General features: G+C 39.9%; 1 protein-coding gene across 1 annotated transcript; it reads right to left on the bottom strand.

The window, feature by feature from the left end:
* Positions 1-622: 622 nt before the first annotated feature.
* On the bottom strand, positions 623-12,739 carry LOC134659936 (homocysteine-responsive endoplasmic reticulum-resident ubiquitin-like domain member 2 protein). The gene is made up of 5 exons (XM_063515635.1): positions 12,395-12,739; positions 4,300-4,733; positions 2,907-3,128; positions 1,739-1,955; positions 623-827 (listed from the first exon to the last, which is right to left on the bottom strand). The coding sequence occupies exons 1-5, from the start codon at positions 12,527-12,529 to the stop codon at positions 714-716; spliced, it is 1,122 nt and encodes a 373-aa protein (XP_063371705.1). The 5' UTR covers positions 12,530-12,739; the 3' UTR covers positions 623-713.
* Between the last annotated feature and the right edge of the window lie 226 nt (positions 12,740-12,965).

The raw sequence follows: 12,965 nt of genomic DNA, 5'->3' as shown, positions 1-12,965 counted from the left end.
AGATAAATTATACACAATTAATATTTGGTTTTATATCAGTACGAGGAATTTGAACAACCAGAATTTACCCTAAACTTTACTTCAAACAACGGCCCATATATTACTTTCTCTAGAAATTTATTATTGCGACTAAGTCGCGAGGTTCAATCGCTTCTGCGATCTATTATTCTTTCCTGGCATGCAAGCCAGCCTTTAACCCTTTGACCGCCAAATATGTCAACTACGCGTACGGCTACAGCCCAAAATCAACCTTCGTGCATTCCGACAACGTTCACATTCACAATGACGCGCCGCGCACGAAAGGTGTGGCGTTAAACGGGTTAAAACTTAAAAGTGTAAGCAAGCTGCGGAATTATAAGTATTATAACATAACCGTGAAATAACTTTGGAAAGTATAGTCTCAATAGTTTAATTTTGTGAATTGAATGACTTCATTTCACTAGTTAGTTGTACTAGCATATTAGTACTTATATGTATACTATACATATATTTTAGTTAATGTCTTCGACTTCGAAAAATGGCGCCGACATCATCGAATCTGTCAAAATTCCCATACGTCATATTTATCATATGATAAATTCGGAAAAGAATAAACAACTTTTTTTACCGAATGCCCTTCATTCTGTATAAAGGCAGCCGAAAAACTACAATTTCCCCGTATGTAACCGATAATTACAGACGATCCTAAATGTTCACACTAGTTTCACGAAACACTAGTTGGTATCTGGTATTAAGGAGGCGAAGAACGTGGTGAAAATCATCCATGTTACCGCTAAAAGGGACTGCTGGTTGTCTTCGGGTGGGGTGGTTTCACTGGCGTGGTTTACCTGAAAAGAGAAAATATTGTTTACTTTTCATAGTAATAAAGTTTATTTTTACGTGAGTGTGGCTACGCTTAAGGGTGGCATTCCACTTGTCCAAGATCATTGTCAATAAATAAAAAATTGTCCAATGTGTATTTACGACTTAAAAAAATGTGAGACGCATTGCACATTGGACAAAGACCTTAGACAAGTGGAATACCAAGCCACGTATAAACAGTTTTGTTTATAAACCAGGTCTATAAACACTGTTTCGTAATGAGGCCCATACATTTTCCGAGAGACTTTGATTACCAACACTGTTTTTAATCAAAATCGTTTATACTTAGTGAATACGTGGCTTTACTGTCAGGCCACATTAGTGGCTTAATCAAGCTCAAACGATTATAAGTCACACTTTATTAATTAGGCGAAAATTATCATACAGGCACGTTTCTATATTATCTCATGAGCTCGCACACACACAATGTTCACAGTTCATTAGATTAGATGCTTAGCATAGGTTACAACTTGCAATTTTATGCATCATTTGTCCTGTGACGAGATCATTCGCGGAAGCCTAGGTAGTACGTGACGTTGATGCCGATAAGCTAAAGTAGACGGTTACGGAAGTTACGGACATGTATGTAAAGAGATTTCCGGAACATGACTGTATTACATAATATCACCTTGAACTTAAAAATGAAATTGAATCCCTGTAGCCAGACGGAGGTCAAGGCCGAAGGGGACGTAGATAAGTTCAATCAATAAAGATTTTGAGTGCTGCAATATCTCTGAAGCCGAGACATCAAACAGGGCAAAGCAAAGGGACACAGACCCCAATCGGATGGGAATGATAATTACCAAGGAAACAGAGAGAGCTAGGAGACAAATTTTGACATTTGCTAAATTTTAAGAATAATGGGTTATGTTTTTACCTGTGGGGCAGCGTTAACAGCTTCAGCGTTAACTGGAGCAGCTGGTTCATTCACTGGGGCTTGGTTGACTGGGGCTTGGTTGACGGGTGCTTGGTCAACTGGGGCTTGGTTGGCCGGGGCTTGGGCTTGGTCAAGCTCAACGTTGGCCGGGCGCGGGACCGGCTGCGGTCTCGGTGCCTGGTTGACGTGCAGGTCTCGGAAGAAGCCGATTTGGTGCCTGTGAAAAATAGGATTTTTTTATAATACAACGGACATGCTATTGGCCTGTCCACCATGGTAGAATTGTATCAGCTGTCATTTTTGTGACACTAGATCCACACCAGATCTAATGCGTTTAGCTTTGAGAATAGGTACATAAGTACCTAAAACTCCTCGTTGGTCCGCAAGTGTTAACTGACCGTAGTTCTGTAGAAAGCAACCAACTTTTTATTTTTGTCAAAGTGACTTATACCCTAACTCGATGGCTTTGGTCGCTTTCTGCATTGATAAAAAAAATGAGTTGGTCGTTTTCTGCATAACTACGGTCAACTTGGATCTGATCCACATGCTTACAAGCCAGGCAAACACAATATCATATAATCTGACCAAACGTAAATATATGTTCAACTTTCGCGTTCAGTGATGAATCGGAAATACGAGGGGCGGCTGAAAAGTTCGCGGCAAAAATGAAAGAGAGTATTAAAGTAAATGTTAATTATTAATCGTTAGTAATGGCGGCAATATTTAAACTGCCAAAGAGGCGGGGGAAAATGTATCATAGTTTTTATATTAAATCTTTTTTTTCTAGCTGAGGCCGCGAATATTTCAGGCTACCCGTATCACTCATCACTCAGTAATAAGGCGCTGCAAAGTTCCAACCGGGATATCGCGAATGGTTTGAGAGGTGCAATATTTTCTTTGAAACCGTCAGGGCTACAAGGGAAGTACCTATACCATCGTTGCAGTGGTGATGTACGAGACCGCGTCACGTGTCTACTACAGGTGGTCAAGTCAATCAGCGCTTCTCAAACAGTGCAGTATTATACTCACAAGTAGCCAGCCACGGCCAACAGCAACACGAGGAGCAGCCTCGCCGGGCTCCCGTACAGGTACACCAGCGAGAACAGTATCTACTCTACAGGTGGTCAAGTCAATCAGCGCTTCTCAAACCGCGCAGTATTATACTCACAAGTAGCCAGCCACGGCCAACAGCAACACGAGGAGCAGCCTCGCCGGGCTCCCGTACAGGTACACCAGCGAGAACAGTATGGCGATGCGCGACGCCGCGTATAGATGGTCGAGCCAGTCGCGGGGCGCCTCGTCGTCCTCGGGCGCCGGCGCGGGCTCGGGCGCGGCGGGGGTCTCCGGCACGGGCGGGGCTGCGGGGACCGCGTTGTTGGTTGCTTGCCACCTGGGGGTAATTGATTGATTACATGAGGAGTGTCTATTCAAAAGGGTTTATTTTTTTCTTAGCGGTACTTCTAGAGAGAAGCGCTGGTGGCCTAGCGGTAAGAGCGTGCGACTTGCAATCCGGAGGTCGCGGGTTCGAACCCCGGCTCGTACCAATGAGTTTTTCGGAACTTATGTACGAAATATCATTTGATATTTACCAGTCGCTTTTCGGTGAAGGAAAACATCGTGAGGAAACCGGACTAATCCCTAAACTGGCCTAGTTTACCCTCTGGGTTGGAAGGTCAGATGGCAGTCGCTTTCGTAAAAACTAGTGCCCACGCCAATTACTGGGATTAGTTGCCAAGCGGACCCCAGGCTCCCATGAGCCGTGGCAAAATGCCGGGACAACGCGAGGAAGATGATGGTACTTCTAGAGAGAACCTTGCTCAAGAAAACTTATGGTCCAATTTAGAAATAGATTCCCAGAAAAAATAAACCCTTTTGAAAAGACACTCCTCACATATATTAACTTTATTGCATCTTTAGATAAAGTGTAGGTACAATGTACATAGCTGTGATAATGCTTGTATTCAGGCAGTCTTTAAAGCAGTCAACCTTTGCAAAAGATTACTCTAATGCGGTAACCAGGAAAGATATATCTTTCTCTTTAGAGTAATGACCTAATGACCGAGTCAAGGAAAGTAAACTACAGATGTCGCTGCAGTGATGCTAAAGGTCGTTTTCTTTAGTGAATGCACTAGTGAGTGCAAAACTTAGTTAATTCGTATTCTAACCATTACTTTTTCGCACTAGCTAGAGGATATATTTTATCCGCTTTATACCTCGCTATAGCGTTTACCTATTACGCGAAAAGAAAAAATCGATGACTAATGCGTAAATAGGATTTCAGGCTTATAGCGTTCCTCACACCTACGAACTATTTCGAGGTTTTCTAGTGACATGAAATATTTACTGGTCAAGGGTAGGTCAGACCATACTTAAAATCACTATTATTTAAATTAAACAGTTCATACAAATCAAAATATTATGCATAACTTTGTGGGCTATCTTGTAACATATACATATATGTAGGATGTATACACAAATAAACAGGTGAACAGTGAACTCTATAGACAGTGGTCTCCTGCAGATGATAGGTATAGTTAGTAGTTACGACAGTAGGTACTCACATATTGGCATATTGCTGCATATACTGCAAGTAAGCTTGCTGCATCATCATCATATGATTAGCGTATGACGCGGGATCATTAGGATTCACCGGCAGAAACCTTCCACCAAAGTTGTTATAGTTGTTTGGGTAAGGTGGTACCCGACCATAATTGTTGACAAAGGAACTCAAATAGTTTTGCATTTCCACTGTATGGTTCTGGTCATTCTGTCTTGTCTCTGGCCTTGATACTTGGATAGGCTCTGCTCTGTCACCGACATTTCTTTGTCTAAGTCCATCGGGAGTAGGTACTGGAGGTTCTATATTCCTTTTCGGTGTGCACACAAGGTGCATAGTGTGTGCTATCTGGCTTTCGTATGTTCGTAGGACATCTTTGAGCACTGTGTTGTCGTCTAACAACTGGCCTGAGTATATGATTTTTTGTTCATCTGCACCCTGAAAATAAAAATAAAGGTGGTGTTATAAAATGCAACTCTAGTCTAGCCAACTAAGCCACCAAAAGTTGGCTTGAAGGAAAAATTATTTTATGTACAAGGTTTAATTAAATAAAATGAATAGGGTATTTGACAATTTTTATCAATGGTATCAATAGATCAGGTTTTTGAGGATCAAATGTCTGTATGGGACCCAGTGTCTTAAACCAAAAAACCAATAAAAAAGTCAAAAACCGGCCAAGTGCGAGTCGGACTCGTGTTCCAAGGGTTCCGTACATTAAGTCCGACTCACGCTTGACTGCACATTTCTAATAGGTTTTCCTGTCACCTATAGGTAAAGAACTATTTTGTGTATTTTTTTCAAAATTTTAGACCCAGTAGTTTCGGAGATAAGGGGGAATGGTCATTTTTTGCCTATTTTAACAAGCTTTTATTAGGTCGACCTGTATGTAACTAACATGTAATGGAATCTTGCAAGTTAAATTTGATCCGGTTTCCGATTGAGCTGAAATTTTGCATACACATGTAAGTCGGGTGACAATGCAATATTATGGTACCATCGAGCTGATCTGATGATGGAGACAGGAAGTGGCCATAGGAACTCTGTGATGAAACAACGCAACCTAATTGTGTTAGGGGTTTCTAGAATTGTCTCGATGAGTATTAGTTGTCTGTCGTAAGAAAAGTACAGTCAGCGATAAAAGCTTGTACCAAAAATTAAATTTTTGACAAAAACTTATTCTTGAATAACTGCTAAACTATTTATCCTAAAATTATAAAAAAATATATATTTGTGAATCTTACAATGAGCTCTTTCATTTGATATATAACACGATATAGTTTGAAAAACTTTATTTTTTAATTTTCTCATTTACCCCCACTGTTTACCCCCCTAATAAAATTTCTCCTCCATATTTAAAATTAATTAATTTACGTTATATGTCCATCTTCGGGTTACAAACTTACATATGTGTGCCAAATTTCAACTTAATTGGTCCAGTAGTTTCGGAGAAAAGAGGCTGTGCCAGACGGACGGACAGACAGACATACGAGTGATCCTATTAGGGTTCCGGTTTTTCCTTTTGAGGTACGGAACCCTAAAAATGATGGTCAAACTCTGGCACCCGCACTTTACTGACGAAATGGCAATACGTCGTGACGTCATCATGTACCTAACGTTAGAAGCCGTTTCAATGTATGCTGGAAAACAAGGAAATTGCGATTTTGTCGGTGAAAGATTGCGTTTATGTATATAGTTGCCATACAATATTTTTTTTTAATAAAATGAAAGGAATCAAATGGTATCAAACATTATTTTATTCCTGTTTGGAAATTAAAAAAATTTTTTTTTTTGAAACTTTAAGCCTTGTATTTTTTTATTATTCCCATATATTTTTTAAATTTCCAATGTATTGTAATAAATTGCTCATTTTCTATCTATTTAACTAGATTTTAGTTATAAAATTCAACATGTGTCAAATACCCTATTAAGAGTCACACGAAACTAGCCCTCTCATTTTATCCTCCTAAGGCCCAAGGTCCTACCTATAGTACCTATTCAGTTCGATGTAATTTAAACCATGTTCCATTGAAATAGAGTCGCTTTTGCTTTGTTTCATTCAATTTTCCAACAACGCAAAATCAACTCTATTTCCTACAGTTTAGGTTCAAATTTCAGTGGCAAATTTTGGAAGTTTTGTTTGTATGGCTGGGCCTTTAGGAGGTTAAAACAACATTCTGAAATAACTTTAATTGTATGGGAGCAGGTTTTTGACGGCAAGTTTGTGTGAGTCTTAACTTAAATCACACCTGCTATGTGATATGTCATAATAAGCCATTGCAAGGCTTTAATGGCACCTATATGTTTATTTTTTCTCCTGTATGTCAATAATTATTAAACAGTCGTACAAGAAACTAAACGTTAAAATTAAAACTAAAATAAAACAAATCTTAAACAAAACTTATAAGTAAAAAATGCTCCTCAGGTCACCTTCATCATGTGATATGGTGCCCAGAAGGCTGGCAGCGTTACCTTTTTGGATGGCCAGGCTTATCCTCTGTCCGAGGTAGCTGCCAGCCCTCCGGTCACCTGAGGTGTCAATGAGACGCTGGGACATTTCCTTAAAAAAGCTTTTTGCGCTAGGCCCCCACGGTCCCAGAGTCTCTACGCCAAACGGCGCAAATATGTAGCCCTCGCCGAGGACAGCATATTTGCGCCGCTTGTTCTGTTCAGCGGTTGTAGCCGCAGCTCCCGCCTTGACGGAGGTCGCCTGTAGGTGGGACGGTGCGAGCGTGTCAACGCAGGTGGCGTCCCACACAAGCGTCCTCCCCAGCCTCCAAGGAATGAGTGTCATCCCGTCGGGCCGCTTGCCGTCGTCGCGTGCGATACCGTTCGGCTCAAGGATGGCCGGCACGCTAACGGAAGCAAGCGCCCTCCGGATGACATCATTCAGGGAGGCGTGGCGAGAGATGCGGCCCGCGCTTCTCTGGCAGGACAAGCCGTGGTGGCCCAGCTCGTCAACATTGGAGCCACAGCGGCAGCGGTGGGGCTCATTGGTTTTGACCCCCAATCGCAGACTGGTAGCGAGTGTGAGGGTCGTTCTCTCAAGGAGGGTGCCTATGTTGGGGGATGGCAACGCATGGAGCCAGAGCCCCGACTCTGGCTCCGAAACGGCTAGGAGGCGAGCGCGCTCTGCAGGGCTTTGAGCATTATCAATAAGAGATTTTAAGGTGGCTCTGCAGAGGGGCTCATCCCAAAGTTTTTGTGAATGTACGAAGGCTGGGATTGGATTTTCCGGGCAGGCTTGCGTCCAAGCATTTTTGGCCTCGATCTGTATTTGGATGCAGATATTGTCGGCGGGAGGGCAAAAAATTTTATTGGCGAGATCTTGCGTGCTGTGGAAAGAGGACAAAAAAGCTGGGAGGGCGACGCTGACAACTTGTCGGATGCCCAGGCCGCCATGACGGATTGGCAAAGAGGCCTGGGACCAGGCGCGGTTGTCCAGGTTGATATTGAGAATTGATGAAAGTGTAAGTTTAAGGACGGAGTCTAGGGGTTCGATGAGATGAGGGTATTTCCAGACGGGGCTGCATCTAAGTATGTATGTGAATTTGGGCACAAAAAGACAAAATTTAATGATTACTAACGCCATGTGTGCACTGATTTTTAGAAGGCGGTCCGAATAAGCTTTGTGAGTATTTAGATGTTCACTAATGATAGGTTCTATGGATTCCGGGAAGATAGGAGCACCAAGGAGTCTAAGAGAGGTTTTGTCTATGATTTTGATATTAGGAGCTAAAGTGTTGAAATTTGAAATAATGCTTTGCAGGTCGGTAGTGGGGACAGGATTATTTATAAAAAGTTCACATTTTGTAAAGTTTAATTCTAAGCCGTCGCCCAGTCCAGGTACCACGAATTAAATTTTGATTTTAGGTTGGAAATTATGGGGTGGATGGCAAGGCTGAATATAGCTGGTCCAAGTGGGTCGCCCTGCTGACAGCCCACAGCTGACGCCAAGCGATGGGTTTTGAAGAGGAGGTTTGTTGATTGGTGGTAACATTGCCACAGGTATTTGTAGATAAGAGGTGTGGCATCTTGGATTTGTGTCAGAAGGGCGCCTCTATCGACGGAGTTGAAAGCGTTTTTCACGTCCACTTTCAGCAGCACCTCGCACGAGTCGTCATCGACAATAGTGTTGAGTTGCTCACTCGTGAGGCACCTCTTTTGTACCGCTCATTATGTTAAATTGTCGCAGTACTTCACACCGCTGAAATGTCTTCACTCCTCTATTCATTTTACTCATTTACTCGCGCGCATCACAACACGCGCGACGCTCACAAGTACTCACAACTCGCAAGAGAGTCGCGAGCGCGCGAACCGCTCGGTACTCGCCCACATTCAAATGAGGAAATGAGTCTGTTAACTGCCGAACTACAAACCTTATTGCAACGACAAAAGGTCCACCGAGAAATTCGTTGAAGTTTCGCTCACCCCCTCACGCGTCACTGACTGGGACATTGGGACATTCCCTCAAAAATCCTTTCAAAATGAAACAATGAATTAGATTTACTCAAAGAGGGAGTGAGACAGACACACGCCCAGTTTCAATATCGCCTCGCCGAAAATGAAACACGAAAGACAACAAGCGTAAGCGCTGCAGGCTTTCATACATCTTACGCCATTTTGAACTTAGCATTGCTACTTACTTGTCAAAATGGCTGGGCATTTACGAAGCTTGCTTAGAAACCGTTATCCTTTAAGTCAGTTTATAAGTGACCAATATATTATTTAAATTATTGAAGTATCATATGGTGGCGTACACAATATATGATAATTTACATTAATTTATCAATAAAACGGCAAATATAATTTGCATAGACGAAAAATTCAAGTACTTTTTAACGATTTGAATTTGTAATACTTTCTGTTAACCTGCTTCGTAAACAACTTCGAACATTTATAATTTTGATATGTGTTTGTAGTCTAGGTCTAGTTATGATAGTTTCGTCGATAATAATTTGTTCGTAATTTTCATTAGCTAATTTAGTTGTGTTTTATAGTGATAAGTCTTATAATTATTCCAAAATAACAATATATGGACATTTTTTTCGCAATAAAATATACTGGCGGGTCGTCCTTGGTGTCTTTTGCATATAAAAATCAAGTGCAAAATGTTGCCGGCGGTGGCATTACCGCGCGAAAGTTAATAGTGCTTTTGTTTATACTCTTATTTATTAGGTGGTAAGTTAATCATTTCTATATAATAATGATAATAATATTGGATTTGTTCTCCTTAGTTAGCTACAAAGATGGTAGTTTTATGGTTAATACTTATTGAAATATATGAATAAGTATTAAACTTAAAATTATATCAAGTAGCAAGGATTAATACTGAATAATCTAACAATAAAAATAATAAACAGCTAAATAAGAACAAGGTTCATAAAAGCATCAATAAATTAAGATGCCATGTAGGATGCAGGTACTTTATATGTCTTTAGTTTAATTCTTAAATGTATGTCTTCTGTTGTTAACCTCCAGAATTGCACTCCAATTGAATATTTATATGTATTTATAAAGGAAGTTAGGAATGCATAAATAGGTCTATACCTACATTAAATATTTTTTATTGCCGTTGTGGAGTTTCTTGAAGTCGGAGGAACGGTTGATGCTAAAAAAATGGTAGTACCTCACCTCATTTGAAGTAAGACATTGTAGTACTTCATTTTAGAAAATGAGGTACTCATACAAACTCATTTTAAATTGATGTCCTACCCATCACTAATCGACAAAGGCGCGCGCTGCGTGAACAGCAGCCTCGCAGCCGCCTTTGCTGCCGAAACCAAGTTGGAAAGGTTGAAATTTTTTGGTGAGGGTTGGAAAAATATGTTTGCAGCAAATTTTAGAACAAATACGCCGAAAGGTAAAGCCTACAGCGATAGGCCTTATACCGCCGTCTTTCTTTTTAAGGGCGCAGAGATTTGCACCATATAAGATTCCTGAGATCTCGCTGCAGACTTTACCAGACAGCATGAGGTTTATCAGTTGGGTGATACCGTCCAATAGACGCTCGCCAGCATCACCGGTGGCACCGCATAGCAAATCTTTTAGGTGTTGCGGCGAGAGGCCATCGGGGCCACCGGCGGAGCCGTTTTTGAATGACATAACTGCGGCCAACACTTCTTTCTTATTAGCAATCAGGTGTGGTGCATCGGGCTCCGGGGGTTCAGGCAGGCGGAGGGATGCTGCTGGAAGTGGATGTTTAGAGATTAATGCTGAAACGGTGTCAGGGGTATCTGGAGCAACAACGTCACTGGAAAAAAGCATTTGGGCGGCTCCCTTTATATCACCGTCTGTGACTTTTTGTTCCACTATTTTAAATATTTTATTATTATTTGGGGTACGATTCGACTGAGGGCGGGGAACTGGGTCAGTTGGAAGGATACAGTTCGATTTAATTTTCTGAGTAAGGGATATGTTGTTGTTTGTGTCGCTGACGTGTAATGTTCTGTAGGTAAAGGATAATAGCTGGGTCCAACTTTGAAATGAATTCTCGCTAACAGTTTTTAATATAATTGGGCATAAGGCATTCGCGACGGAAATGCGAGCTCCCTTAGGAATTCTTTTAACGATAGGAGTTGCATTCCGTTGTGAACCAAGCCAATCCGGTAAATTGTTAATTGTATTGTCGCTCCTGATATGACTGGGCGCTGTATTTATGTGTTGCGACTGTTGGGAAGTTTGCGACTGAGATATGTGAATACGAGTAATATGGATGTTGAGACCTCTGCTTATTTTATTTTATTATTATGGCTGACATATTTATTAATCCATTTTCCTCAAGCCATAAGGAATTAGTAATGTGAATGTATTGTTTTTTTTTTATATAATACAATCATTTTATTCCATTTATTCATGAGTTATTTACATAAAACCAGCACATACAACAAAATCCTGCATTTTGATTGGCTGTTAAAACAATAACTAAGCTTATCAGCAACCCAAATAACTACTTGAAAATAATTGCTACTGATAGCAAGCTTATCAGGTTGCAGGTATGAAATAATGGTTTTAGTGTATGCATGAGAAACATTTATTCATATGTCATATGGGCAAGTTGGCATACATAGTGAGGAAATCACTTATTTGACGATTAAAATAATTACCTACCTCTTTATTATATTCAACACAGTTTAAATGTTAGAAATAATAGGTACTAGGTATAGGTTTTAGCATAAAACATATAAACAAAATAGAAGTAACAAAAATTATACCCACTATTAACTACTATTAGTATGTTACTACACTACTATACTACACCCACATCCACATGATATAGTCATTTTTGGCAAGATGACATCAGTTATGATCTTTATTTACAATGTGAAGTTACAAGGCCACATGTTGAATAGATTATAATGATCTTCACTGCTTATATGGGCATATATGTATTATTATATTTAATCAGTAGGTTATTTTTGTTTGCAGTAGACCGATGCCTTGATACTTGTTCATTGCAGCTTGCATAGCTTGTTTATGGCTTGCAGCAGTAAATTACTTGTATATCTAAAGAATAATAAAATAAATAAATAAAGCCTTTTATTTCTGGGTAACAAAACTTAATCTATATCGCAAATTACTCCAGAACCCACCTAAGAGGTATAGGCCTATATCTAAAGAATACTTAAATAAATAAAAGGTGTGTAACTTAAAAATAAAAAATATAATAACATGTAATTTTACTGCATAAGTTGCAGGAAATATGACTTAAATTATATCATACATGGCCTTCACGCGCATTACAGATATATTTTACAATATCAATTAATCATCATTCAGGCATATCAAATGATAATGTATTTCTTGGTACTTATGTAGGTACAAATAAGATTCAAATTTGAATACATTTAAAGACCGATTGTGTATACAAGTGTTTTTTTATACACAATCCATTAAATTTGGCATATAATTGCTAACTATGTTCAATCCAACTAATATCTTATTTCTAATTAAACATTGCAAACAAGAGATTTTATCATATTGAGCATGTTTATGTTAGTCTATTTTAACATTTTTAACTGTTAAAACTACGACTACACTATGACGACTATGATCCAAATTGAAACAATAAAATTTTCTGACGAAAATATTGGAAATCTTACCGGTTTACTAGGGTAGACCTCGGAGAGGTGGCCCTTGAGTTGCTTCACCGTCCACGATGATTGGCACTCAATATTCTGGTCCTCGATTTGCTGATTTGGGGCCTTAACAATTAGCGTTACGTTATCGGGAATCATTTTCAACCATCCAAATACGACAGCTAGTTAGATAATAATCCGTCGCGTGATTTGATCACAGCAAAAAATAATACTGGCACAAAAAAATTTGCGTTAGATTAGATGTACACTTCACACAAAACTAAAAATTTTGGCGACGCAACGGGATAGTCAATTTCTATATCTTACGGGCCACTTGAACGGAAGTGTTATGAACAAATTATTGGTTTTGATGTAAATAAATATACTCCTACTCCGTAATATCGGGGCCCTCCACTTGTCAATTTGCCTATATAGTCATACATACCTTTAAATAAATATCTGTCGATTTTTCATTGGTCCAGCAACATAGAAGGTAGCATCCTATAGAAGTGGTCTACGCGTGCCTCCGTGAGGGACAAAACATATAAATTCGACCAATCATAGCGTCGCATTGCGCCGCTATGATTGGTCGAAT

This window comes from Cydia amplana, chromosome 2 (genome assembly GCF_948474715.1).
Source record: "Cydia amplana chromosome 2, ilCydAmpl1.1, whole genome shotgun sequence".
NCBI classification, from domain to species: Eukaryota; Metazoa; Arthropoda; class Insecta; order Lepidoptera; family Tortricidae; genus Cydia; species Cydia amplana.
Note: the sequence above shows the minus strand (reverse complement) of the source record. Positions and strands in the feature narration are given on the sequence as shown.

Bases quoted from the DNA above. Each gene is read 5' to 3' on its own strand.
- LOC134659936 (XM_063515635.1), bottom strand. From the start codon at position 12,529: ATGATTCCCGATAACGTAACGCTAATTGTTAAGGCCCCAAATCAGCAA. The intron at 4,734-12,394 runs GTAAGATTTCCA...TTTTATTTTCAG, and splicing joins AGGTCTACCCTAGTAAACCG to GGTGCAGATGAACAAAAAAT. The intron at 1,956-2,906 runs GTGAGTATAATA...TATTTTTCACAG, and splicing joins TTGGCCGTGGCTGGCTACTT to GCACCAAATCGGCTTCTTCC.